The 25,223-nt window shown below is 39.4% G+C and overlaps 6 protein-coding genes across 8 annotated transcripts; 3 read left to right on the top strand and 3 right to left on the bottom strand.

Annotated features, from left to right (window-relative positions):
• Window positions 1-360: 360 nt before the first annotated feature.
• On the bottom strand, window positions 361-7,115 carry LOC115763698 (CDC42 small effector protein homolog). Of its 2 annotated transcripts, none has more exons than XM_030706386.1 (3): window positions 7,047-7,115; window positions 2,221-2,626; window positions 361-1,249 (listed from the first exon to the last, which is right to left on the bottom strand). In XM_030706386.1, exons 2-3 carry the CDS (start codon window positions 2,467-2,469, stop codon window positions 1,241-1,243), a joined length of 258 nt encoding a protein of 85 aa, XP_030562246.1. In that variant the 5' UTR covers window positions 2,470-2,626; window positions 7,047-7,115; the 3' UTR covers window positions 361-1,240. The 2 variants fall into 2 exon arrangements, with proteins under 2 accessions (XP_030562246.1, XP_030562245.1); XM_030706385.1 differs by lacking the exon at window positions 7,047-7,115 and adding an exon at window positions 3,135-3,306.
• LOC115763696 (DPH4 homolog) lies at window positions 5,326-7,115 on the bottom strand. Of its 2 annotated transcripts, none has more exons than XM_030706383.1 (2): window positions 7,047-7,115; window positions 5,326-5,907 (listed from the first exon to the last, which is right to left on the bottom strand). In XM_030706383.1, the coding sequence occupies exon 2, from the start codon at window positions 5,905-5,907 to the stop codon at window positions 5,359-5,361; it is 549 nt and encodes a 182-aa protein (XP_030562243.1). In that variant the 5' UTR covers window positions 7,047-7,115; the 3' UTR covers window positions 5,326-5,358. The 2 variants fall into 2 exon arrangements, with proteins under 2 accessions (XP_030562243.1, XP_030562244.1); XM_030706384.1 differs by lacking the exon at window positions 7,047-7,115 and adding an exon at window positions 5,964-6,193.
• A 409-nt stretch (window positions 7,116-7,524) lies between these two features.
• Window positions 7,525-9,078, top strand: LOC115763695 (60S ribosomal protein L13a). Its single transcript, XM_030706382.1, has 3 exons — window positions 7,525-7,619; window positions 8,014-8,254; window positions 8,637-9,078. The coding sequence occupies exons 1-3, from the start codon at window positions 7,599-7,601 to the stop codon at window positions 8,990-8,992; spliced, it is 618 nt and encodes a 205-aa protein (XP_030562242.1). The 5' UTR covers window positions 7,525-7,598; the 3' UTR covers window positions 8,993-9,078.
• Window positions 9,079-9,238: 160 nt separating this feature from the next.
• LOC115763721 (uncharacterized oxidoreductase TM_0325-like) lies at window positions 9,239-10,324 on the top strand. The gene has a single exon (XM_030706415.1). The coding sequence runs from the start codon at window positions 9,273-9,275 to the stop codon at window positions 10,044-10,046; it is 774 nt and encodes a 257-aa protein (XP_030562275.1). The 5' UTR covers window positions 9,239-9,272; the 3' UTR covers window positions 10,047-10,324.
• A 4,537-nt stretch (window positions 10,325-14,861) lies between these two features.
• On the bottom strand, window positions 14,862-15,730 carry LOC115763889 (peptidyl-prolyl cis-trans isomerase A1). The gene is made up of 2 exons (XM_030706666.1): window positions 15,484-15,730; window positions 14,862-15,385 (listed from the first exon to the last, which is right to left on the bottom strand). The coding sequence occupies exons 1-2, from the start codon at window positions 15,728-15,730 to the stop codon at window positions 14,862-14,864; spliced, it is 771 nt and encodes a 256-aa protein (XP_030562526.1).
• Window positions 15,731-24,683: 8,953 nt separating this feature from the next.
• Window positions 24,684-25,199, top strand: LOC115763888 (2-(R)-hydroxypropyl-CoM dehydrogenase-like). The gene has a single exon (XM_030706665.1). The coding sequence runs from the start codon at window positions 24,684-24,686 to the stop codon at window positions 25,197-25,199; it is 516 nt and encodes a 171-aa protein (XP_030562525.1).
• Window positions 25,200-25,223: the final 24 nt, after the last annotated feature.

The following is a 25,223-nucleotide window of genomic DNA, read 5'->3' as shown; positions in this document are numbered from 1 at the left end:
CAAGTGATTATTAACAGACGAATGTTTGTTATTCTAAATATATATTTTTCCATAAATTATTGCTTAAATATCTTTTGTTTTTATACAATTAGTCTAAGGCGCGTTCAACTTATGACGCTTTCAACCCAATTTTATATTTGTTACAATCGTTTTTTCTTAGTTATACAATTTATATCTACAACTACATTGAATTTAATTAAGCTTTTTTCTTTTCTTTTTTTAAAGGGAAGGTCCACGTTCTACTGCCAAAGGTTAAAGACTATATTTCTGGTTTTATATATATGGTTGCAAAAATCTACAAAAATTAATTACAATATTTTTCTTTTTTGCTTTGTAAACAAATATTCGAAATTTATAAATATCATAAATTATACATTTTACGGTTTGTTTTTCATTTCAAAAGTTGATTGTGCGACAATTTGTTGTCATTAAGTTTTTTTTTGTAAAGTTTGTAACATTATATAAATGCTAAATCAGCTTTGTAAAATTGCTTTGTTCAGTTATAACTAGCACAACAGTTGATATATATATATATATATATATATATATATATATATTTGTGTGTGTGCATATATATTATCTGGATCTGTTTGGCATTACGCAATTCGAAATAAGGCAGTTCTGTTCTCTGGATTCTATAATGGAAATGTTATCATCAGTTGCACGCCCTATAGGAAAAACTTGCACAATGATCTTAACTGTTTTGGCATTAAGTACATTATATATTACCAAAATAAAAATATAAAGAAAAAAATTAAAAATCCTCGGACTATGAACTGTTATTTTTTTTCTACTAAATACTCTCGACTTTAGATCTGCGAACTTTTGCGATTTTTCATCTATATAATACTCGCAAAAGGCACAAACAATTGCAATCGGGCGTTTACAGAGTTGGGTCTAGACAGTTATTGGTTTATATACGGGTAGTACCGACTAATAGCTAATACGCTCGCTCTCCATGGAGTCCATTGTCCGTTCTCATATTCCACATGATTGATATTCTTGTTGTTGTTGTTGTGTGGAATCCCTTTCTTTTACCTCTGGCGTTGTCAGCACCCACCCAGCCGGTTGCTCCTCCGTTTATCACCCTCGCCGTTTGATAACACGCTCGCGTTTAACAAAGAAGTATCACAAAAAAAATGTTGTTTTATAATTTTTTCTTTTCCATTTTTTGTTGTTATTGCTACGAAGAAAATTGCACAAAATGCATTTAGTGGCCATTGGGTGTGGGGATTCTTCATCAGCAGGCCTGCAAAGCAAAAAAAACAATATTATAATAATAAATAATATATGCACGTACTAGCACAGTGAAAACTCTATAAACGAACACCAATTTTTGGTTCCCATTAAATGTAAATTAAATTGAACATTGCTGGATTTGAGACGGCGACCGCGCGCCGCGTGTTAAGTGTTCTTCCAGTTGCAGCATATCTTTTAAGTTAAAGCTCGCATTAGCTGCGTGTTCGCTCAAGGGAGCTTCCACTGTAAATGGAAGGTTTAATCACTGCTGTTGTCAGCTGTTTAAGCGACGTACTGGAGCGTGGCCAGAGCTCAAACTACGAAGCCCCGACTGGGGCTGGGCACTTGATATTGTTTAGCACTTATAACCGAGAGAGCCGCGACCTGGTGCAGAGGCAGATCTTATCAGGGCCGGGGCCCAGGCAAATGGCTGCATAGCATGAAAGTAAGCGACGAATGCCACAAAATTAATTGCACATTTTGTACTAAACCTGGGTGTGGATCTTGAACACACACACAAAACACACACCTGACGTTATTTTTTGTCTCTCCAAGTGCATTGAACCCCTGGCTTGTCAGTCTGTTTAAAAAAGTTGTATCAAGTTTAACAACTTGACCCGCTGCTTATCGGCCACAAGAAGCCAAGAACTTTTCTAAGTTTTCCTTTCTCATAAAGTCTGCAATTGATAGAAATCAATAGAAATTGTTTAAAGGTGTTTTGCTTGAATCAAATTGAATGCCACGCTGTGATTAGCTGCACCTTGAGCTGATAAAAACCACCGCAACCGCCAGTCGGTGGTTGTCACCTTAGGCAGGTGCTAAATGTTAACGTTTCGGATTGCGATTGTCGTGAATCGCACATTAAATATGCCTGCGCCGAGCAATAACAGAAAATAAAAACCCAGCCAATGAGTCAACCGATCAAAATACCCCCCCTCCTCCTGCTCGTGCTCGAGTTCCTCCTTCTCCTCGTCAACTTACGTGCAGAGAGTGAATCGAGTTTGTCTCGTAGCCGCCCTTGCTCTGCATTTGGGTTGAGATCGCATTGAGGCGGTTCGCGGACAGCTCCACATCGGCGGATCCAATGTGACCGGTGTGTACGAAATTTGTCGGACTACCGATCATCGAGCGATCGATGCGCAGGCGTTGATGCGGTCGGCGGGAGGGTGAACGCTGCTGCTGGAAACAGCATGAGAACCACTGCAGCCAGATCTCCCCGGTGGATGCCATCTTCTGTGCCAGCTGCCCGGACGGCCGTTCAGTCTTATATTTATGATTATTGCAAATGGTGGTGGTGCTGCTGCTGTTCCCGGCGCTGCTGATGGGTTGAACACTGCCGCTTCCAGCCAGATTGACGTCCGTTCTCTTGCGTGAAACACGCGCTTGCCTGCAAAAAGAACATTAGATTGGTTCATAGATCATATGTATCTTAAAGACGTTCAGTGCGAGAAGAAGGGGGATTTATTGCAAACAGATTGTGCCCAAAGCAAAGGAAATGTCCTAGATCCAAGGTCCAAGCTGTCCGTTAATAGAGCGTTCACTGTATTTAAATGTTGTTCTCGATCTGCTCTAGTTGTTGGCATATTTTCACATGGCCACGCACAATACACAATACCTCAATCCCGCACACAACACCTCCAAAATGCTATTCGACAGATTCCCCCGAGACGAACCTGGGCAAATGCCAGAACCACAATACGATATGCGAGACTCAGCACACTTTTTTACTGTTTGTATAGCCTCGGGGGTAACCAGGCAGAGTTGGAAATAAAAGCAACAATTAATTGGCACTTTTGTGTAATTAAAATCGAAGGAAAGACATAAAGCGTAGACAGAAACAGAAGAAGAAACATTGTAAGCAGAATACAATAAAAGAAAAGACTGAAAAGACCTACTTGGGCACTGGGCGAGCTGCATTTGCTTTTATCATTGACATCGTGAATATCATATTGCGGTTTGTTTCTTTAGCTCTTTCGATTCAGCTGAATCAATAAATATTATGATTCTTCAGCTGCGCCGACAAAGCGCAGCGTGATTCAATCCAAGGGCTAAGTTTCAGTTAAATAATTTATGCGAAATAAAATAAATATTTCATTGGGTATTTTGCTTGCAAAGTTTTTAAAAGTACTTTTGGCAGCTTTACAATACTAGTTCGTCCTTCTTTAACATTCTTGCATTCAAGCAGACCAGCATACTGTGCTTGTTTTTGATTGAATGACAGACTGTCTGTCAAACTGCTGTCGCCTGGCTAAACCGACAGTTTTCCACGCCACAAACTTCTTGTGCTTTCTACGCAAGCTGCACGCACACACACGCACATAACGTGTATCATGCACTCTCCACTGTTATTGTTGTTGTTTTTTTTTTCTGTTATTTTCAGCCGGTGTTTTATATTTTGTCTGCTTCTGCCATTTTCTTGAGCAATTAAAGCTGCTCGAGCGTCTTTAATGCGCAGTGAAAACGAAATGAAAGTGGTAGACGGAGACGGTTTGCGAGCTGGAGCTGGAGTTAAGTTCCTCGTAATAGTGTGTGGGCCATTGTGTACATGTACATATGTATGTATGTATGTACATACATGCAGCAAGCGCTATCTTTCAAATCGTAGCGCGTGTCACAACAACAACAACAACAACAATAACAGCACGTAACTACAGGAACTGAATGCGCTAAAGCGTTTCAATTTTTGTGTGTCAAAAGGTTACCAAAGTGAGAGATGCTAAAGAGATAAAGTATGCGCCAGTCAAACGCATACTCAAACACATGCATATGTGTGTGTTAGTTCATGCTTTGGTTTTCCACGTCAGCCGGCGTAATTAATGTGCTGGAAATCGAGCTGCTGCCTTTATCAAGCTATCAAGCTGTGTCCGCAGCGCATAGAAAACGAAAGCTCAGACACCGTTAATTATCAATAAAGCGCACGCACTTATGCACTAAATGTGCGCGAGAGAGAGGGCAACAGTAAAGACCACCATGCAAATTACTTTGCAATAATATCATAAACAAATGGATTTCCAATGAGCTTGTGCCAGCGTCTGTTTTCGCTGTTGTTGCTGTTGTTTTCTGGCAAATGTTTATACATTTGTATTTCGTATTTTTGTATGTTAATTTTACACTCGCTGACATCATCAGATCGGCCACCAGCCGGCAACATAGAGGCGAGGTTATTGAATTTCGCTCTCCCCACCAAAAAAAAAAAAAAAGAAAGAATAATGCTTAACAGTAATTACCTTTACATACATATACAAAAAATACATGTTCTTTTAAGACGATTAACTGCATAACAACTTTTTGAAGATTTTGTTAAGGTAAAGGTTAACTGGAAACTCTGTTATTCTCAGCTATCTTATAGATAACTTGGACTTTTTTAGAGGTTCTCATTTATAATTGATTTAGTATTTTTTTTTTTTTTTTGGCAAATCTGAGAGCTAGTTAAGATGTGTTAAGGTAATTCGAAAATTGGTTTCATCTAATTTTTTTAGGTCGACAGTTGGCAACTCTGTAAAAGTCAAGAAACTGCGTCTCGTAGAAAAATAATAAACTACTCTATGCATAGTGCTGTTAAATTAAATGTATCTCAAAAACAGCTACAGTTTAGGCTTCATAGTGGATGGCGCTTACAAACATTGACCTGCATAATCCACCACTTTTTGCATAATCGGGGGAAGCAGCAGTGCCTTTCTTCTTTTTCCTATTTCTATTTTATGGCCGCATTTGGCAATTTGAATGTGACCCACATAACGCCCGAAGACAATTCACACGCGTCAAAGACAGAAACAGCATTAACCAGCCACCACCAAAATGAAGACATTTATTTTGCACAACGGAAATGAAAAATGGTTGACAGCGACTGCAATCCAAATTATGTACATATGTATGTGTGCACGATACAATATTACATCATTTGGTGTTGGTCAAACAACGAGAGAGGCGAAAAGAAAGGAAGGGCATTAAGTATGCACGATACAACCAGTTTTGCATGCATATCAAACAAGTCGCGCGGCGCAAGGTTCAAGAAACCGATTAACGATGACAAAATCAGCGCTTAATTCGATAGCTCAAATCAGTATGGTTATTCATGATAAAAGAACGGTTTTACAATTTATTTGAAAAACATTCCATTTATGTTACATTTGCGTCTGGTTTCACAATTATCACTAGAGAACATTCACTGCACTCGACAATCATTTCACATGCCCTCAGCTGCTCTCTTTGTGACTCATCGTCCAACAAGTATTGTCCGCCGCAGCGACAATTGTACGCATAGGCCCAGCTCAAAGTTGTCGTCTCTTTGTCTGCGTCGGTTGCACTCTGCTCGCTGCCCTCCTCCTCTGCCATCATTTCAATTCGAGTGCTGTGCATGTCGCTTAACGTAATGCTGGCATAGATATTGCTGTGTGTTTCAAATTTTGTCAGCAATAATTCGGCATCATATTGTTTACGCTTTGTGGGATCTTTGAGCGTATTCCAGGCCTCGTTTATCGCATTGAAATTGCTGTCGCTCTCCCGATTTGGGTCGCTCTCATTCGCGTTTACAGTTACTGCTCGCTCTTGTTGTTGTAATTTATCGGGATGACATTGTAGTATTAATTGCTTATAATTGCGCTTAAGCTCTTCAAATGTTGCTGTTGGGCTCGCATTGAGCAGTTCATAGAAGTTCAAGTTGGACATCTGCAATATGAAACGAAATAAAAAACCTTTTATACATGAATATTTGTAATACTTACATTTAGATTTTAATAATTTAGCTTGTTGTTTCACATGTTTCTAGCCGTAGATCAGCAGCGCGGCAATTTTTAACGTTTGCCAGCACTGGCATTGCGCTGAACAGCTGTTTGTTGTTTAGTTTTTGATTCTGCTTTGCCCGTGACACTCTAATTGGAATTTTATAAATTCCATAAAAAGCTATCTGCACCCAAAACCCGCAAACACCCATACACATGTATGTATGTATAGATGTGAGAGTCATCATTTTCCTTTGTGGCTGCGGAAGTCGCAACAAAAAAGGAGTGCTCGTTGCTAGGCGCTGATAAAACTGAACACGCATTTCTTTATATCGAAGTCATAAAGAATATTAATACATTTTTCATTTCTTTTTTTATATTGGCCTTTGCATGTCGGTTAAACATAATTCAGCAAATCTCATTAGTACCGTTATGAGTGTTCGCCTATTAAGTTGTCACTGGCAACCACACACACACACACACACACACACACACACACACACGCACACACACACACACACACACACACACAACCATATGCCGAATTTTGTCGCGAAAAAGTAGAACATTCAAATTGTCAAAAAGCAAGAGTCAAGCGGCAATTGCACTTGGAGAGAGGAAACAAGGTTAAGAAACTGGTTCGGCAACAAAAACAAACCGACAAAACACATAAAATACATATGAAGAGCGCTGAAAAGAAAAACAAGTAAATCGTCCGAAGCATGCATTGACCCAATTTAAAAATTAGCAAAAGGCATAAAAAGAAGTTAACCACAAGACGGATGAAAACTTGCGCCTCCGAAAATAGGGGGAAAGGCAAAATGTCAAGAGACAGGCAGGCAGGCTCAAGGGAGTGTGTGTGTGTGTGAGTGAGCGAGACGGGGTTATATGAACAATGTTTTTATGTGAATTGCATTTAATTAAACGACCTGAATTAATTATTATGCAAAGCAACAAAGTCGGCACACACACATGTCCATTCGCATGTTAGTTCGTTAGAAAAATCCAAACTAAAATAAAATTTGTATGCCCATGCACAACCTTCCCCCGGCCTCGTACCATTACATTATAATAAAATAAACTTGCCTTATAAGGTGTTGACTTTTTCCTGTCGACAATACAAACGTCGACGTTCTGCCACTGTCGGTGCTGCTGTTGATCCCGTTGCGTTATTGCTTATTTGTAGCTATGATTTTTGGGGCAAATCGAGAGGCAGAATCAGGGCACAAACACACACACACATAAAACTTTACTTTGGATCTTAGTGTGCTTAACACACGTTACATTTGCATTGCCACTGCCTAGCCGCACGTTTTCAATACGCTTTTATTTATATTTTCGATTCATTTAGTTTTAGTGTAAACAAATTGGCACCGCAAGTGGCAAACGATCCGCTTTGACCGCCGTCAGAAATACACCTAAGAATAAATCTTTTAGCAGTGTGACGGCACACAGAAAGCGCACAAATACTTCCAAACGCGACACAACCAACAATCGATTATACGATTGTGAACTTATCGCGATAGCATTCCTGTAGCAATTAGCATTTGTCTGCGTGCACTTGCCCAAAGCAACTCTGCCGTGTGACGCCTGAGCTGTCAAAGCGATTTCCGCTTTCTTTCCGTGCGGTTCTTAAACATGACTGGTTTAACGAACAGGGTAAGTGCCATAATTTTGGCAAATAAAACCATGTTGGCGTGAAGGGACAATATAACAAATGTGTACAAAACATTAATTAAACCATGTGCTAACGAAAAATGTGCATTATTGTTGATTTTAACAGCACTGGAACGTTGTTTTGAGTGCGCCAAAGTTGTTTCGTGTACACGTGCCGAAAAGCAGCCAATAAAATGACAGTCGCGGAAGTGCCTGTAAAAATGTATTAATACATGTGTCCAAGGCTTACTAATTGTGTCAAATGCATTCTTCAAATGCATTTATTATAAATTATTTATTTATCGCATTACACACATTTGTTTATGCCTTCTCGCTCAATCTAACCTCATTTTTTGGGAGAAAAATTTAACTAATTGTTTTTCATCTTAATATTCAGACCGTTGTTATTGATGGACGCGGCCATTTGCTTGGCCGCCTGGCCTCCGTGGTTGCTAAGTACCTGTTGCAGGGCGGCAAGGTGGCTGTGGTCCGCTGCGAGGAGCTGAACCTTTCTGGTCACTTCTACAGAAACAAAATTAAGTTTTTGGCCTATTTGCGCAAACGCTGCAACGTAAACCCGGCTCGTGGCCCCTTCCACTTCCGTGCCCCGTCCAGGATATTCTACAAGGCTGTGCGAGGTGCGTTTCGATGATTTGGTCTGTCCAGTACCTAGTTTGTTGTTTACCATGATGTGCAAACCTTATTACCTACATTATTTGAACGTAATGAAAACCATGTAAACAAAACATAACTGAGTGCAGGCAACAAAGCGATAAGCATTTAAAATTTAATTTAGCTGTATATATTTACTAATTGTTCTTATTTTACATTGCAGGTACGTTTATCTAGCTTGGTTTTGGTCAGCTGCAGCTGCTAGCATGATGATTGATATATTCTTACCTACATTATTTGAACGAGAAATCGTGTAACAAACCTTCAACTGATTCAGCCAACTGGATTACCTCTCTATATTTAATGTCATTTGAAATGTTCACTTAACGGTATTTTATTGCTTTACAGGCATGATCCCACACAAGACCAAGCGTGGCCAGGCTGCCCTCGCTCGTCTGCGCGTCTTCGATGGTATTCCATCGCCTTACGACAAGCGCCGTCGTGTTGTTGTCCCCATTGCAATGCGTGTGCTGACCCTGCGCTCCGATCGCAAATACTGCATGGTTGGACGTCTGTCGCACGAGGTTGGCTGGCATTATCAGGATGTGATCAAGAGCTTGGAGCGCAAGCGCAAGGCCAAGCTGCATGTCACTCTTAAGCACAACAGAGAGATGAAGAAGTTGACGGCGAAGGCGCGCGAGAACATTGCCAAGGCTGCTGAGCCCTTCAACAAGATCATCAAATCCTACGGCTACGAGGCCTAAGCAGTGCCCGACCACACAACAATACGAGCAGCATAATCGTAGCGGTTTTTTTAAAAAGAGAATAAAACAACATCTAAGTTTAAAAAGCCCTAGCAGTTTGTTTAATAATATAGGGTATTCAAATCCAAGGGCGTGCAGGATTTCAACTGCAAAGCGTTGCACAGCTGTTCGGAGAAAGCTTTTGCAGCAGCAGCTGTGCTTCGATGACCTTATCGTTTTTTCCAGCTAAAGTTATCGTAATCGATCATTTCGGCTGACATTTTGTGTTTCGCATCTCGCCATGGCAACCTTCAAGGACAAAGTAATTATCGTAACAGGCGCCAGCTCCGGCATAGGAGCAGCTGCCGCCGTTCATCTGGCCAGCCTGGGCGGACTGCTGGTAATTGTGGGTCGAAATGAGGTGAAATTAAAGGAAACAGCGGACAATATTCTGGCTGCAGGCGGCGTTGCTGCGCTGCAGCTGAAAGCTGATATGGACAAGGAGGCGGATGTGGTGCGCATTGTGGCAGCAACGCTGGCCAAGCACGGACGCATCGATGTGCTGGTCAATAATGCAGGCATACTGGAGCGAGGCACCATTGAGACAACAAGTCTGGCCCAATACGATCGCGTGATGAACACCAATGTGCGTGCGCTCTACCAATTGACCATGCTGGCTACCCCGGAGCTGGTCAAGACCAAGGGCAGCATTGTAAATGTATCCAGCGTGAATGGCATACGTTCTTTTCCCGGCGTGCTGGCCTATAATGTTTCCAAGGCAGCCGTGGATCAATTTACGCGCTGCGTCGCCCTGGAGCTGGCGTCCAAGGGTGTGCGCGTGAACTCTGTGAACCCGGGGGTAATTGTAACCGAAATACATAAGCGCGGCGGCATGGACGAGGCTACTTATCAACAGTTCCTGGAACACTCAAAGACCACACATGCTCTGGGTCGTGCCGGCAATGTGGAGGAGGTGGCGAAAGCGATTGCTTTTTTGGCCAGCGATGCGGCTAGCTTCACGACGGGCGTCAGCCTGGCCGTAGATGGCGGCCGGCATGTCATGTGCCCGCGCTAAAAAGTAAAAAACAAACGCAAATCTGTGTATGGACACCGCTGGCATTTAATCAAAAATAAATAATAATCGTGATAAACAGCTCAATTAGCGACATTAATCGCAATTCGAATTTCACAACTTCGAATTATCGATTTTATTTGCTATCGAAGAAATCCCAATTTGACTTATTTGCGTCAAATTAGCGGCGGTGACTTAGCGTCGATTTGTGGTACTTGGTGCCGGAATAGGAATCGGTCACTTTATAATGCATTTATTTATGTTTTTAAGCACGAAGCCAAATAAATTTAAATGCAAAATTGCAAAAACTAAATTATTTACTGTCTGCATTCATTTTTTTTAAATTTTAATTTATAATATGGGTAAACCAATGGGTTGAAAAATTAGGTTTCCACCATTCTTTAAATATCCTAATTTAGGGATTATGGCCCCGAAAATCGCATATACACGATTGAAGCCTATAGTTTCACCTAACCAAAAATTATAAAAAAAGATCAGCCCGTTTTGAAGATATTTAAATGACCGTACAAAATTACCCTTGCACTTAAACCCTAATATCTTTTTTCAGAATGATGGCCCTCAATGCACGGTATACCAACTTGAAGATACATTTTTAAGGAAGCCGATCAGCCAGTTTATTAGTAAAATAACAAAATGTAAACACATTTCATGTGGCTTATTCAAAAGGCCTATCGAACTACTAGCTCCAACGGGAGCAGAGCCACTGCTGGGAATCAGTGTTGAATAATTTGTGTGTGTTGAGCGGGAACAAGTTAATTTAAATTATTTTATATATGAAAGAATTAACAACTGTAAAATAATTTGCTTTTTACAATATGTTTTATGTTTGTCTTTGGTGCATTTATGCATTTATACAAAGTATTATAACAAAAAGGTGGCATTATTTCTACAAATTTCAATCTATATAAATTGAGTTCTTCGGTAATGGTCCTAAATGCACGGCAGTTTAATATATAGACCGTGAATTATCCATCATTTTGCTTTTTGAATCAAGAAAATCGTTCCGCCAGTTTTTAAGAAATTCTCGTTGGGTAAAAAGGGTATATTGTATTTGTGCGAAAGCCAAATGTATGAAACAGGCAGAAGGAAGCATCTCCGACCCCATTAAGTATATATTATTCTTGATCAGCATCAATAGCCGAGTCGATTTAGCAATGTCCGTCTGTCCGTCCGTCAGTATGTATGAACACAAGGATCTCAGAACCTATAAAAGCTAGAGACTTGAAATTTAGCTGTAGGTCCTCCTATTGCCTGCGCAGATCGAGTTTGTTTCCGATAATCGATAACTTACTCCGTTTCCAAGCAATCGATAAAAATCGATATCGAAATCCTTTTTTTTTTAGGCAAATTGGGTATATAATAAGAGCTAGAGTCGCCAAAAGTGATATGTTTATCCTAGAATACTAAGTATATATATATCAAGTATATTTCATTTTATACTCGGCCTTTTAAGCTATGTACGCTTAACAACAAGCGCAGCCATTTGGCCAGAACAAGAAGAACAACATGGCTAGTGGAAAGCTGTTGCTCGAGAAATGCATCTATACGAAGCGCCATTTTGTCTTTGTGCGCCATCGTCTCTTTAACTTATGTAAACAATCGGTGTGATCGAGCATTCGATTTTAATTAACTACATTAACTAATTTATCTGAACATATACTAATTTATTTCATAAATAATCATCATCTTTGTCAACTTGCAGCGCACGAGCACCACAGCCATTGACACTTGCCATACAATAGCGCTGCCAAATTGTCTACAGAGAAGCTTAGCAGCAACCCTCGTCCCTTCATTGATGTGATCGAGGATGAGGTGGATCTACACCATCAAAAGTGAATGCGATAGTAGGCTGTAAGTGCAATAGAGGAGGCTCGGAAAAGGCTGATAGCGATGAGTAGGGCTCTACTGTAGATAAGGTAATTACAATTTACTGATAGTTTAGCTATTAGCTGAAGAAAACACTATTTGCACGAAAATATATGTTACAATCTAAAATATTTAAAGTTCGTAAGGATCTAAGGCATCCAGTGAATGCCTGCACAAAATGGTATCCAGCTACATAAAATTAATCATATAAGCTTTTAATTAACTGTGTTGAATTGCATAGAATTTAACCTTATTATACACTGAACCCATTGAAAATGGGTACAAGGGTATATTGTATATGTGCGAAAGCCAAATGTATGAAACAGGCAGAAGGAAGTACCTCCGACCCCATAAAGTATATATATTCTTGATCAGCATCAATAGCCGAGTCGATTTAGCCATGTCCGTCTGTCCGTCCGTCCGTCCGTATGTATGAACACAAGGATCTCAGAACCTATAAGAGCTAGAGACTTGAAATTTTTAGTTGTAGATGCTCCTAGTTCCCGCGCAGATCGAGTTTGTTTCCGATAATCGTTAACTTCCTCCGTTTCCAAGCAATCGATTAAAATCTATATCGATATCCTGTTTTTAAGGCAATTTTGGTAAATAATAAGAGCTAGAGTCACCAAACTTGACATATAGCTTCTAAAATAGAATATATATATACATATATATATATTTGATGTTGGAAGAACAGGGTTCAGGGTATCCCCTAGTCGGGAGCTCTCGATTAGAACCTCTTACTTGTTTTTTAATTATTTACTTTATTTATTTACTTTGCCATCACAATGTCAAAGGTCATTGCGTACACTACTCCGCGCTGGAACCCTATTACAAGAGTTAACTTAAGGATCACAACATCGTGACCGTTTGTGTGACTGGTGAGTGTTTATCAATACTTTTACTTTTGCTTTTACATAGAAATATATGTATTCTACCTTAATATCTTTCAAAGGTGATCAAACTAAACAGGCGTACATGGAAGGCCAGTGCATGGCCCTGGTGCGAGATAATTGTCGCATACCCACCAAGGATGCACCCGAGTGATCAATAATCGAGTGATAAGTAATATGTGCCGGATGTTTTCTATAATATTTATATAAAAGATACCCTACTATGTTCAGATAAGTGATTGTAAAAGTGATTCGTTCCTTAAAAACATAACACTATTATATATGTAGAATCTGGCTAGATTTTGTTCTCAAAGTATATCATGTTAGGCTCAAATCTAACTTTTGTTATTTGATAAAGCCGCACGAGACGCAGGGTATTCACAAATAAGTACCTTAGGGGTTTCCCCCCTTAGATAACATTTTCATAAAGAATGCATTAAAAACAAATACCTGAGTATATTTCAGACGAAAAACCATTGTACTACGATATTGAAATGTAATATAATCTGTTAACAAAGATGTAGATAAAAAAGATGCTGCCTTTAAATCAATTGTTGGGCTTTTGAAACGAGTTTATTGTATTTCGCACCTTCTCTTTATTTTAATAATGAATAAATTTATTTGCTTGAACAACATTTATTGAAATCTTCAGCTATTATATTTTCAATTGTTACACAAGGAATTCCAATAACTTTTTTTGACTTTGCTTTAAGCATATATGCGTATATATATAGACATCAAAACTGTCAAATTTAATTTATTATATTTGTATTTTTGGCACATTTATATATTGTATGCTTGTGAATGTGTTTCAAACAAATTAATGTCAAATTCAAATGACCAGTTTTGTTCTCCAATTAGCGAGCTAATGGGTTTGTCTATAAGTAATTCACCGGTACGTGGGGAAATTGTACACAAACACATACACTCAGATATTAATATATTTAAATATTTTGATTATGTTTATAACATTTCAATTGTAAATATAAGTGCATTAAAAAAAACATAAGAAAAACTGTAAACAAGTTACTTGAAGTGAGATTAATTGAGCTTGAATCAATTGAATTTAAAATCTTTTTAACATAATTACAGAATAATTCAGTCGGGTGCGTTTCTCAATTATATATCACATTCCAAATATCCGACACAGCTTTAACTTTAATTTGCATTCAGCATTTGCCAAATGTAAATCTTCTTAGCTTACAATTTTTCATCTATTCGTGACAATTTTCTTTTATTTGTTGCTCGTTCTAACTATCCTACAATTGAGTTAAAATATTTAACTATATAAAAATTATTTTTGAACTAGATAACTGATCAAATGAGGAATAGAATGTGTAGTATAGTGTATATTAGGAATATTGTAATTTTCAATATGATAAACATTTTTAAATAATAATTTGTTTATGTTTTATTATACCCTGAACCCATTTAAAATGGGTATAAGGGTATATTGTATTTGTGCGAAAGCCAAATGTATGAAACAGGCAGAAGAAAGCATCTCCGACCCCATACAGTATATATATTCTCGATCAGCATCAATAGCCGAGTCGATTTAGCAATGTCCGTCTGTCCGTCCTTCCGTATGTATGAACGCAAGGATCTCAGAACCTATAAGAGCTAGAGACTTGAAATTGGATCTAGATGCTCCTAGTTCCCGCGCAGATCGAGTTTGTTTTCGATAATCGATAACTTACTCCGTTTCCAAGCAATCGATTAAATTCGATATCGATATCGATTGGGAAATTTTGGTAAATAATAAGAGCTAGAGTCACCAAACTTGACATATAGCTTCTAAAATAGAATATATATATGCATATATATATATTTGATGTTGGAAGAAGAGGGTTCAGGGTATCCCCTAGTCGGGAGCTCCCGACTAGAACCTCTTACGTGCTTACTGTATATTTGCGACAAAAATGCACTTTTAAAGTGGTTTAGCTCTTGATTACTTTCAAAGTTGGATGGTTTTAAGTTGTTTGGACTTAGTTTAAGAAAAATACAATTAGTTAGGGAAGGCGCTGTCATCACCAAACATTTAGATCCCGTTGCGGGGATACTCGCCACAATTCTTGATATAGGTGCACATCGCGGACCGTCCAGTTGGATTGCTCGTGCCGGCTATCTTGTCCAGCACATCGATCCCATCCACAACGAAGCCAAATATGGCCGCAAAGGGGAGCCTCTCATAGAGCACCATGCGAAACTGGCTGTTCACAAGTCTACACTTCTGTCCATGTCGCATGCCCACTGCGCCGCGCTTCGCGGGCAACCCAGTGTAATACTCAAGGGCGGCATAGGCGCCACGCCCATTGTGTAGCTGAAAGTCGTCAGTGATAATGCTCTCCTCGCCCCAGGCCTGGAATACGGAGCAGCCCCTATAGCTAAAGCCACGCTCGTGCAGGATTAGGGCGCGAAATTTCTCGGCCATGCGCGGTGCTACATCGTTGCGCACCTCGATGAGCACACGACCCGCTGGCTTGCTCATCATGACCATGTCCAGATAGTAGATGGGATTGCCCAAGGATATAGAACGACGGGTTAGCCCTATTGCGGCTGCGGCTGCGGGTGCAACTGGTCCTGGGATGGCTAAAACTGCGCCTGGGGCGGCTGCTGCAGCTGTATCCGGCACCGAATCAAATGGCGGCTGGCGCAGCGACATGAGCCGGCGATGCAGTTGCTCAATGTCCAGCAGCTGGAGACGACACTCGCGATAAATGTACAGCATCTGCTTGAGGAATTTGGTGCACAGCTCCTGCAGCTGTTGCCCTCGTGCTGTATCTGCAGCCTGGCGTGCAGCCACAAGTCGCGCATGTGGCATATGCGTCCAGTTGGGGCATGCTGCAGCAATTGCTGCTGCACATGCTGCTGCACCATGTCGCAGACGTCGGAGAGTTGGCGCAACATAGAAAAATCGCCCGCGGCCAGAACCCTGGCATACGTAATGCGCTCCTCAATGATGCTCAGCTGCTGTCAGAGCAGGCAACGCAACATGTCGCACATGTGCAGCTGACGCGTCATCTGATGTGCAAGATGCTCGACATCCACGATGCAGGTGTGGCACCATGTCGTATTGGGCATGGCATGAGCATGGCAATGCTCGTTGGCGCCGCGCAGTTGCCTATCCAAGCCCACCTCATTCAACCTGTTGGGGCAGGCTGAGTTGGTCGGATTGCTGCTAGTCGGCTGCGATTGCAACATGGCCATGCCCAGCTGCAAAGCCGGCAGCTGCTGCACCATAAACAGCAAGCCCTCATTGGTGGGCAGCGAACCAAACCCCAGCAGCGGCGTCTCCCTTCCACAAGCGTCGACACAAGCTGCAGCTGAGCAGCGTCTCCAGTTGCTGGGGTACACCCATGTGTTGGCTAGAGAGGCAGACAGAAAGCGGGGAAAACAAGAGAAAAGAAGACTAATAGTTTCAAGAGCACAGCTAATGTCAATTAATTGGACTGATAACTGCCTCCCACAAGCAAACCCAGCCAGGCAAAATGAGTCGATGATTTATAGCAATATTTCTATGTAATTTTGTTTAAGACAGCTGGCAAGGGATTATTTCCTATTGTTGGTATATTATAATAAACTAGGCTAAGACAATGCAGTGCATGAGTGCACACAGGACGGGGTCTTCTAAATGGATTCGTAGTTCTGTTGTTTATAATATATTGTGAAAGCTTAACACAGTGCTGATTTTGTATGTAGATCCTATTTGAATTGAATAATTAAACGGTGTTTAAATTTGTTTATTAAAAAATACACTCGAAGCCCGTTTATCGGAAACTCTATTAACCAGTCACACCTGTTAACAGGTGTGAATGTATTGCCTCATTAATCGTGATTTACCTCTTTCGCATAATAGAGGTGATTGCCGAAATAAGACGAACCGCAGAAAAAACTACCTTATCTTGTCAGATATACAATCGACAATACCCCTTTTGCAACGTATACTAACAGTTAAGGATCTAGGCCTAGACCTGGATCTAGATACCATCGTTAATGAGGCAAAAGGTGTACGATGGTCTTTTTATAACAAAACTTCTGTACATCTCTCTTGTTTGCCCTATCATTAATTACTGCTCTTGCATCTGGTCTTCGCAGTATAACAATATCCAGGATCGTATTGAATCTGTTCAGAAGCAATTTCTGCTTTTTGAGTTACGAGGTTTAAATTGGGACCCTAATCTTCGGTTGCCATCCTATTCCAGCAGACTGCTTCCGTCGTTAACCAACCGTAGGACGATTCTCGGTGTTGTCCTTCTACATAAGTTGATTATTGGCAACATAGATTCTCCTTTTCTGCTAGGGCGTCTTCAATTCTCTGTTCGGGCTAGACCGACCAGAAATTATCGCCCCTTATTCCTATCTACGTGCACAACAGACTACGCTATGCACAATCCTTTTCGCGTGCTATGTAAAAATTATAATAGTTTGCATCACGTTTTCTCAACCGAACTTTCTCTACCCCTAATAAAATCGTTGCTTTCAGGATACCTTCGGGAAGTCACTGACCATTCCCAGCTATGAGCAGTGGCATAGTTTGCCGGACAAGATTAACCAAGATACCTTTGGTCCTAAATGTAGTCTTTGGGTTCTACAAGAATATGGTCAGAAATAAATGGAATTGGCCAGGACATTGGCACAAAACCGTACGATACGCTGGAATAATTTCCTGTTGTGGTCTTTCTTTTATCGACAACGGCGTTTTTTGAGAAATAATCATTTTTTTTACCATATTTCAAGTCGTTTTCTTTTTAGGAAACTTAATTTAATAAACTCATTTCGAGGCAAATTTCTCTCTTGACCAAGGCAAGAAAATATCTAAGAACTTGAAAAATGCCCAAGTGATTCAAGTAAAAGGTCATACTCCTCATTAAATCTGTTCCATATTAATATCTGTCTATTTTTGGCTAGCGGCAATTTATGTACTCCAATATATTTTTCATATTTGTGTTGTTAGAGTACTAATATAGCCAAAGCCATAAATACTACCCAAAATATTAATATAGATAACTAACCTAACAGTAAACGAGCATTATTCCAAGTCTTGAGGAAAAATTTCATTCATATAAACAGACAGACGGACGAGCGCACATTGCGAAAAATTCCCCTAGTGAGCAAGAAAACAATAGTAACAAGTAAGAGGTTCTAGTCTGGAGCTCCCGACTAGGGGATACCCTGAACCCTCTTCTTCCAACATCAAATGCATATATATATTCTATTTTAGAAGCTATATGTCAAGTTTGGTGACTCTAGCTCTTATTATTTACCAAAATCGCCCAAAAACAGGATATCGATATCGATATTTATCGATTGCTTGGAAACGGATTAAGTTATCGATTATCGGAAACAAACTCGATCTGCGCGGGAACTAGAAGCATCTACATCTAAAATTCCAAGTCTCTAGCTCTGAGATCCTTGCGTTCATACATACGGACGGACGGACAGACAGACAGACGGACATGGCTAGATCGACTCGGCTATTGATGCTGATCAAGAATATATATACTTTATGGGGTCGGAGAAGCTTCCTTCTGCCTGTTACATACACTTGGATTTTGCACAAATACAATATAGCCTTATACCCATTTTTAATGGGTTCAGGGTATAATAAAATTATTGACAAAAAAAAATTATTGAAATTGGAAAAGTTTAAATTAGTTTTTAGTAAAAATGTCATCATTTGTGACACTTTTGTTACCGTCAATATTTATATTAGTAAATGCTTTAAATTTAAATTGAAGTTTAATGTAATGTAATTTGCAAAAAGGGTATAAAGATTTGAGTGAATGTATGTGACAGGCAGAAGAAAGTATTTACGAAACCATAAACTATGTATATTTTTACCTAGTATCAATTGTCGAGTTAATATTGACATATTCGTCTAATTGTCTGGCAGTCTGTCTGAACACGTCGATCAGGAAAACAAAAGGAGCTAGAGACATACAATTTTGAACGTAGGTCCTCCTCAAGTCATCGATAGGGCAAGTGCAGGCAAGTGCCCTGTTTCCATGATTTCGATAAAAACTAAGATTTTGAGGGCTTGTGACAAAATATTGATTTATAAACTTCCTATAGTATGCATAGATCCAGAACATGCCACTTTTCGGATAACTCCCTTCGTTTTCCAAAAGTGAAATAAAAGAACCCAGTTTTAGAGGTATAGTCCTGGGCTTTGGTATTTACACATATTTTGATGCCATATTCATGCTCCTCAACAATGAAATTGTGGGCAGATCGGCGCGGTATTGAGGGTATCTCCTAGTCGTGGACTCCCGACTAGAGTAGCCTTACTTGTGTTTGTTTGTTATACTTAAATATCTAAAAAGGATTTATGCGCATGAGCTTTGTGCGTTCATCAAGTAATATTTTAATATATCTCTATATATATAACTGTTTGTCCTGATTGACTGACTGACTGACTAAATGACTGACTGATTGGTGATCAAGGCACAGCCCAAACCGTAAGAGGTAGGAAGCAGAAATTTGACACTGTAGTTACCTTATGTGATGAAGGTGCACTTTAAGACGGGGTTTCAGAAAATTCTATTCGCAAGTGTGGAAAAATCGCGAAAAACGTTTGTATGAAACTTTTTTGTTTACCATCCGATCGGCCTCAAACTCAATTTAAAGTTATTGGTTCAAATTCATTTCAGGGATGTTTCACACTGTTCGAAAAATGTATTCCTTCTTGGTGAAAATGGGGCTTAAAGATTTGGTGGATGACGTTTTGCGCTCAAATTCATTTTCGAAGATTTATATGAAAAATCATTTGAGACGTGTTTCACATTTTTCGCAGAATGAAAGCATCCTCGGTAGGAATGCAATTCAAAGACTTTATTGGTGAAGTTTTAAGTTTAGTCAGATTTGTTTCAATTTTATTTTCAGAGCTCTACATAAGAATTTAATAAATACGTGTTTCGGCGATTTGGGAAATTCCACTCGCAACAGTGGTAAATTGGCGGAAAACGTTTGAATGAAAGTGGTTTGTTTACCGCCCGATCAGTTTCAAAATTATATTCAAAGCTTTGTAGAACATTGATTTTATAACATAAGTACCACAGGCAAGGCCGGACTATACCCGCTAGTTATATATAAACCGATTGGATTATTAGTTTTACAAAATATGTTGCCACTTAGAGTATTTATATTTCATACCAAAAGCGTGTGTCCAAATTTGAAGAAGACGAAAAAAAAACCAAAATGTTTTAAGCAATTAACATGACTGATTTTTTTTGTCAAAGATTTGATCATTTTCAATATGCGATTACCGGCTTTGACTGATGATTTGTAGTTTTCAATAACGTTTACCGTTTGCACAAACGTTAGTTCCAGGAATTCGTCAATCTGCTGTCCATTAGAATCCTTGAATTGTGTATTTGCCGGACTGAGCTCATAAGTTGCATATCGTGTTCACATAAACGGATTCGACTTGTTTCGCATGCGCTGCCATGTATCAAGCATCAAGCTGCATTTTCATTAGACACAACGTGGGCGGTTTAAGGGTGGTTTTCTATGCGAGCAAATTCTAATTGGCTAGGGCCAGAGCCGAGGGAATTGCCATTTATAAATACTATATATTTGCCCCACCCACAGAACTCAATGGAATTCAATTGACTTACTCAGTGGATGTCCATGCTATACATATACTCAACATAGTCAAGCTAAAAACAATTGAATTGTGAGCATAAAAAACTAATGCCATTGTTAACAACCATTAGGGGTTAACATAAAGCTATATGCCTGATTATAACCCAATCGACTTTAAACTCATTTTTATACCCTGAACCCATTAAAAATGGGTATAAGGCTATATTGTATTTGTGCAAAATCCAAATGTATGTAACAGGCAGAAGGAAGCATCTCCGAACCCATAAAGTATATATATTCTTGATCAGCATCAATAACCGAGTCGATCTAGCCATGACCGTCTGTCTGTCCGTCCGTCCGTCCGTATGTATGAACGCAAGGATCTCAGAGCTAGAGACTTGAAATTTTAGATGTAGATGCTCCTCCTAGTTCCCGCGCAGATCGAGTTTGTTTCCGATTATCGATAACTTACTCCGTTTCCAAGCAATCGATAAAAATCGATATCGATATCCTGTTTTTTGGGAAATTTTGGTAAATAATAAGAGCTAGAGTCACCAAACTTGACATATAGCTTCTAAATAGAATATATATATGTATATATATATATTTGATGTTGGAAGAAGAGGGTTCAGGGTATCCCCTAGTCGGGAACTCGCGACTAAAACCTCTTACTTGTTCTTATTACATCCCCTGTTGTGCAAAAAAAAACTAGCTGGCAACATTGCATACTTAATATATTTATGTTAGGGGCTGCCAACTTATAAAGAATGCTTACACAAAGATGTAGAATGTTTGAACATATATATAATATATTTATTCAATATAAATATCATGTTTACATAATATTCATCGTCATGTGTACTTTTACTTATTTTCCCCAGTTATGTTAGCATTCTTCATAAGTTCATAAGTTCATAACATAAATATATTAAGTATGTAAGGGTATAGCTGCCATAGGAACGACCGGTCGAAAAGTATTAGAAAATTAAGTTGTTGTATGGACAAATTTTTGTTTTTCACTATATCTTGACCAAACTCGGCATTTATTAGTTTAACTATGCTCCCTTTATACATGCAAAATCCTATCAACATCGGACCACTATATCATATAGCTGCCATAGGAACGAAAGGTCGAAAATAAAGTTGTTGTATTAAAAAAACATTTTGTTTTTCAAGATATCTTGACGAAACTCGGCATTTATTAGTTTTACTATACTTCTCATATATAGGCAAAATCCTATTAAGGTCGGACCACTATATCATATAGCTGCCATAGGAACGATCGGTCGAAAACCAGGTTATTGATTCAAAACCTTTTTATACCCTTGCAGAGGGTATTATAATTTTGTCGTGAAATGTGTAACGCATAAAAGGAGACATCTTTGACCAGTTGATCAGTTTCATATATTCTTGGTCAGTTTCTATGCGATCTAGTCTCTTAGTTTTAAAGCTATCTTAATGAAACTTTGCAGAAGTCCCTTTTTCTGTTGCACAAAGCACATATGTCAAAACCAGCTGAATCGGACCACTATATCATATAGCTTCCATGGGAACGATCGGTCGAAAATTAAGTTGTTGTATAAAAAAAACATTTTGTTTTTTAAGATATCTTGACCAAACTCGGCATGTATTAGTTTTACCATACTCCTCATATATATGCAAAATCCTATTAAGATCGGACCACTATATCATATAGCTGCCATAGGAACGATCGGTCGAAAAGTAGATACTTGTAAAAAACACGTTTTGTTTTTCAAGAAATCTTGACCAAAATCGACATTTATTAGTTTAACTATGCTCCTCATATGTATGCAAAATCCTATTAAGATCGGACCACTATATCATATAGCATATATATATATATATGCAAAATCCTATCAACATCAGACCACTATATCATATAGCTGCCATAGGAACGATCGGTCGAAAACCAGGTTTTTGGGAAAAAACCTTTTTTGGTTATCAAAATATTTTGACCAAACTCGGCATTTACTATTTTCCCGGTACTTCTTAGATACGGGCAAAGCACTATGAGCATTATGAAAAGGTTGGGTCTGCAAGGGTAGACCTTCGATCTTCGGCGTGCTTTCGGCACGGAAGGAAGGCTTCGGAAGGCTATCTTCATAGCCTTCTTTTTCGTTGTCGTTACTATCGTTGCGTTCAGGCCTTGCTTCCTGGAGGCTTGGGGGTGCCATCTCGAGAGGGGCTGAGATGGTAACTCGTGCACATACGCAAATTCATAAAATTTTTGCTCATTGAGTAATGAACAGAAGGAGATGAAAAGTCACTCTGAGCTTTTAATAAATATTGTTGTTGTTGTTACGCACTGCCTTATAGGAACGACAGTTAAAGCAGCAACAAATACAGTGACATTATTTGTTCCTTGTCTCTGCACAGACCAACAAATTGTACCTTGCTTGAGTTCAAAACGGTAATAACAGAGCGCTAGGCGCTGGTTTGTACTTAGAAATATAGATAAATTAAAAAAGAAAACTGTTTCCTCGATAGGGGTCTCCAACCTCCTCTACTCAACAGCCACATCAATAATTGAGTCCTGCTGAGAAAAATACGGATTTAAATAGCAGCACAGAAAACAATATAATCGCAATTGCCGTGATGCTAATAAAATTCTATAAAGTCGCGTATGAACGTGTGTACATGTATACAGAAATTCTTGCAATTTTCCTTAACTGCCGCAAACACGATGCTAGTCAAAACACGTTATCTTTGTGTTTCTTAACCGATCTTGGTGAAATTTTCAATAGAGCTTATTGTGCTATTGAATATTCGTATATTCTTAAAAAGACAATTTCTTTAAAATTGTAGTTTAAGTTGGTGGGTAGTTAGTTAGGTAGTAGCTAGCTTGTAGCTTTAAAAATTTGTATGGATTCAGGGTATACAAAATATAGACTCGAACACGCCACGCGTTTTGCTACCACCCCTACTCAACAGCCACACCAAGAATTGAGTCTTGATGAGAAAAAACAGACTAAAGTAGCAGCACAGAAAACAATACAATCGCAATTGCAATGCTGTAGATAGAATTCAAAGAAGACGCGTATGAATGTGTATGTGTACATGTATTCACAAATTCTTGCAATTTGCGCTAGCTACCCCATCAAATTGCGCAGTAAAACACCTTTTGGGCTTTTCTTAACCGATATTAATGAAATTTTTTACAGTATGCCTTATTGTACCACAAAATATTTGTGTACACTCAAAAAGTAAATAACATTTAAATTGTGGTTTAAATTGGTGGGAAATTCAATTACAAATACAATTAACTTGATTTATAGCCATGACGTAGTAGCGGGAAGATGGCGATAGGTATTAAATAAAAGATATTTGATATGTATATACTATTCTAGAATAAACATATCAAGTTTGGCGACTCTAGCTCTTAATATTTGCCCAATTTGCTCAAAAAACAGGATTTTGGTATTGAATTTTATCGATTGCTTGGGAACGGAGTAAGTTATAGATTATCGGAAACAAAGTCGATCTGCGCAGGCACTAGGAGGACCTACAGCTAGTCTTTAGCTCCTATAGGTTCTGATATCCTTGCGTTCATACGTATGTATGACCACTAACCAAACAACATATACCCTGGACATGACATAGAGGGAAATTGGGCACCGCGAGTAAGGCGGTAAGACATACATATGATGTCTTTTTATACACACTACAGGAAACTATTTGGCTTACTCTCTTCCATATGATTTATGCGATAGAACCGCAACGCTGTTTATTTTTATCTCGCTCGCACTTTTTCTCAGTGCTTTAAATGTGTGTGTGTATGTGTCCGACAAGCACAAATGTGCACAAATTCAATTTTTTCGACCACTAATGAATGTTGATCCCTTTTACCTGCAGAAGCCCGCTGGGCCGAAAGGATCAACTTTTGGCAAGCACCTGCACCTGCATATGTACATAGGTCAAGTGACAGATCACTTATGTATGAAAATGATTTTAAGACCAGCGGAAATTAGATTTGTTCAGAATTAATTAGTAAAGCTTTCTTAAACACGTATCTTCAAGTTGGTATACCGTGCATTGAGGGCCCTGAGAAAAGATATTATGGTATGGGGCTAGCAACGAGGGTGCTGCATAATTTTTTTTTATAATTTTTTCAAGATTGGTTAGGTGAAACTATAGACTTCAATAGTGTATATGCGGTTTTCGGAATGTAGAATGAATGTAGATAATAAATAATTTAATATTTTGCAATTCTGCATTTAAAGATATTTGGTTTTATGCTTAAAAACTTAAAGCTGATATGCACAAGGAGGCGGATGTGGAGCGCATTGTGCCAGCAACGCTGGCCAAGCACGGACGCATCGATGTGCTGGTCAACAATGCAGACATACTGGAGCGAGGCACCATTGAGACAACATCTCTGGCTCAATTCGATCGCGTGATGAACACCAATGTGCGTGCGCTCTACCAATTGACCATGCTGGCCACCCCGGAGCTGGTCAAGACCAAGGGCAGCATTGTAAACGTGTCCAGCGTGAATGGCATACGTTCTTTTCCCGGCATGCTGGCCTATAATGTGTCCAAGGCAGCCGTGGATCAATTTACGCGCTGCGTCCCCCTGGTGCTGGCGTCCAAGGGTGTGCGCGTGAACTCTGTGAACCCGGGAAGCCGGGTAGCCGGAATACATAAGCGCGGCGGCATGGATGAGGCTCCCTATCAACAGTTCCTGGAACACTCAAAGATCACACATGCCCTGTGTCGTGCCGGCAATGTGGAGGAGGTGGCGAAAGCGATTGGTTTTTTGGCGTCAGCCTAGCCGTGAACGGCAGCCGGCAAGCTA

The sequence above is a fragment of the Drosophila novamexicana genome, unplaced genomic scaffold (genome assembly GCF_003285875.2).
Source record: "Drosophila novamexicana strain 15010-1031.04,08,12 unplaced genomic scaffold, DnovRS2.1 tig00000770-arrow-pilon, whole genome shotgun sequence".
In the NCBI taxonomy this organism is placed as follows: domain Eukaryota; kingdom Metazoa; phylum Arthropoda; class Insecta; order Diptera; family Drosophilidae; genus Drosophila; species Drosophila novamexicana.
The sequence above is the reverse complement of the archived record's forward strand: the minus strand, read 5'-3'. Positions and strand labels throughout refer to the sequence as shown.

Bases quoted from the DNA above. Each gene is read 5' to 3' on its own strand.
- LOC115763888 (XM_030706665.1), top strand. From the start codon at position 24,684: ATGCACAAGGAGGCGGATGTGGAGCGCATTGTGCCAGCAACGCTGGCC.
- LOC115763695 (XM_030706382.1), top strand. From the start codon at position 7,599: ATGACTGGTTTAACGAACAGG. The intron at 7,620-8,013 runs GTAAGTGCCATA...CTTAATATTCAG, and splicing joins TGACTGGTTTAACGAACAGG to ACCGTTGTTATTGATGGACG. The intron at 8,255-8,636 runs GTGCGTTTCGAT...ATTGCTTTACAG, and splicing joins ATTCTACAAGGCTGTGCGAG to GCATGATCCCACACAAGACC.
- LOC115763889 (XM_030706666.1), bottom strand. From the start codon at position 15,730: ATGTTGCGCCAACTCTCCGACGTCTGCGACATGGTGCAGCAGCATGTG. The intron at 15,386-15,483 runs GTCGCTGCGCCA...TTGCACCCGCAG, and splicing joins CAACTGCATCGCCGGCTCAT to CCGCAGCCGCAATAGGGCTA.
- LOC115763696 (XM_030706383.1), bottom strand. From the start codon at position 5,907: ATGTCCAACTTGAACTTCTATGAACTGCTCAATGCGAGCCCAACAGCA.
- LOC115763721 (XM_030706415.1), top strand. From the start codon at position 9,273: ATGGCAACCTTCAAGGACAAAGTAATTATCGTAACAGGCGCCAGCTCC.
- LOC115763698 (XM_030706385.1), bottom strand. From the start codon at position 3,187: ATGATATTCACGATGTCAATGATAAAAGCAAATGCAGCTCGCCCAGTG. The intron at 2,627-3,134 runs GTAGGTCTTTTC...TTCTTTTTGCAG, and splicing joins GCAGCTCGCCCAGTGCCCAA to GCAAGCGCGTGTTTCACGCA.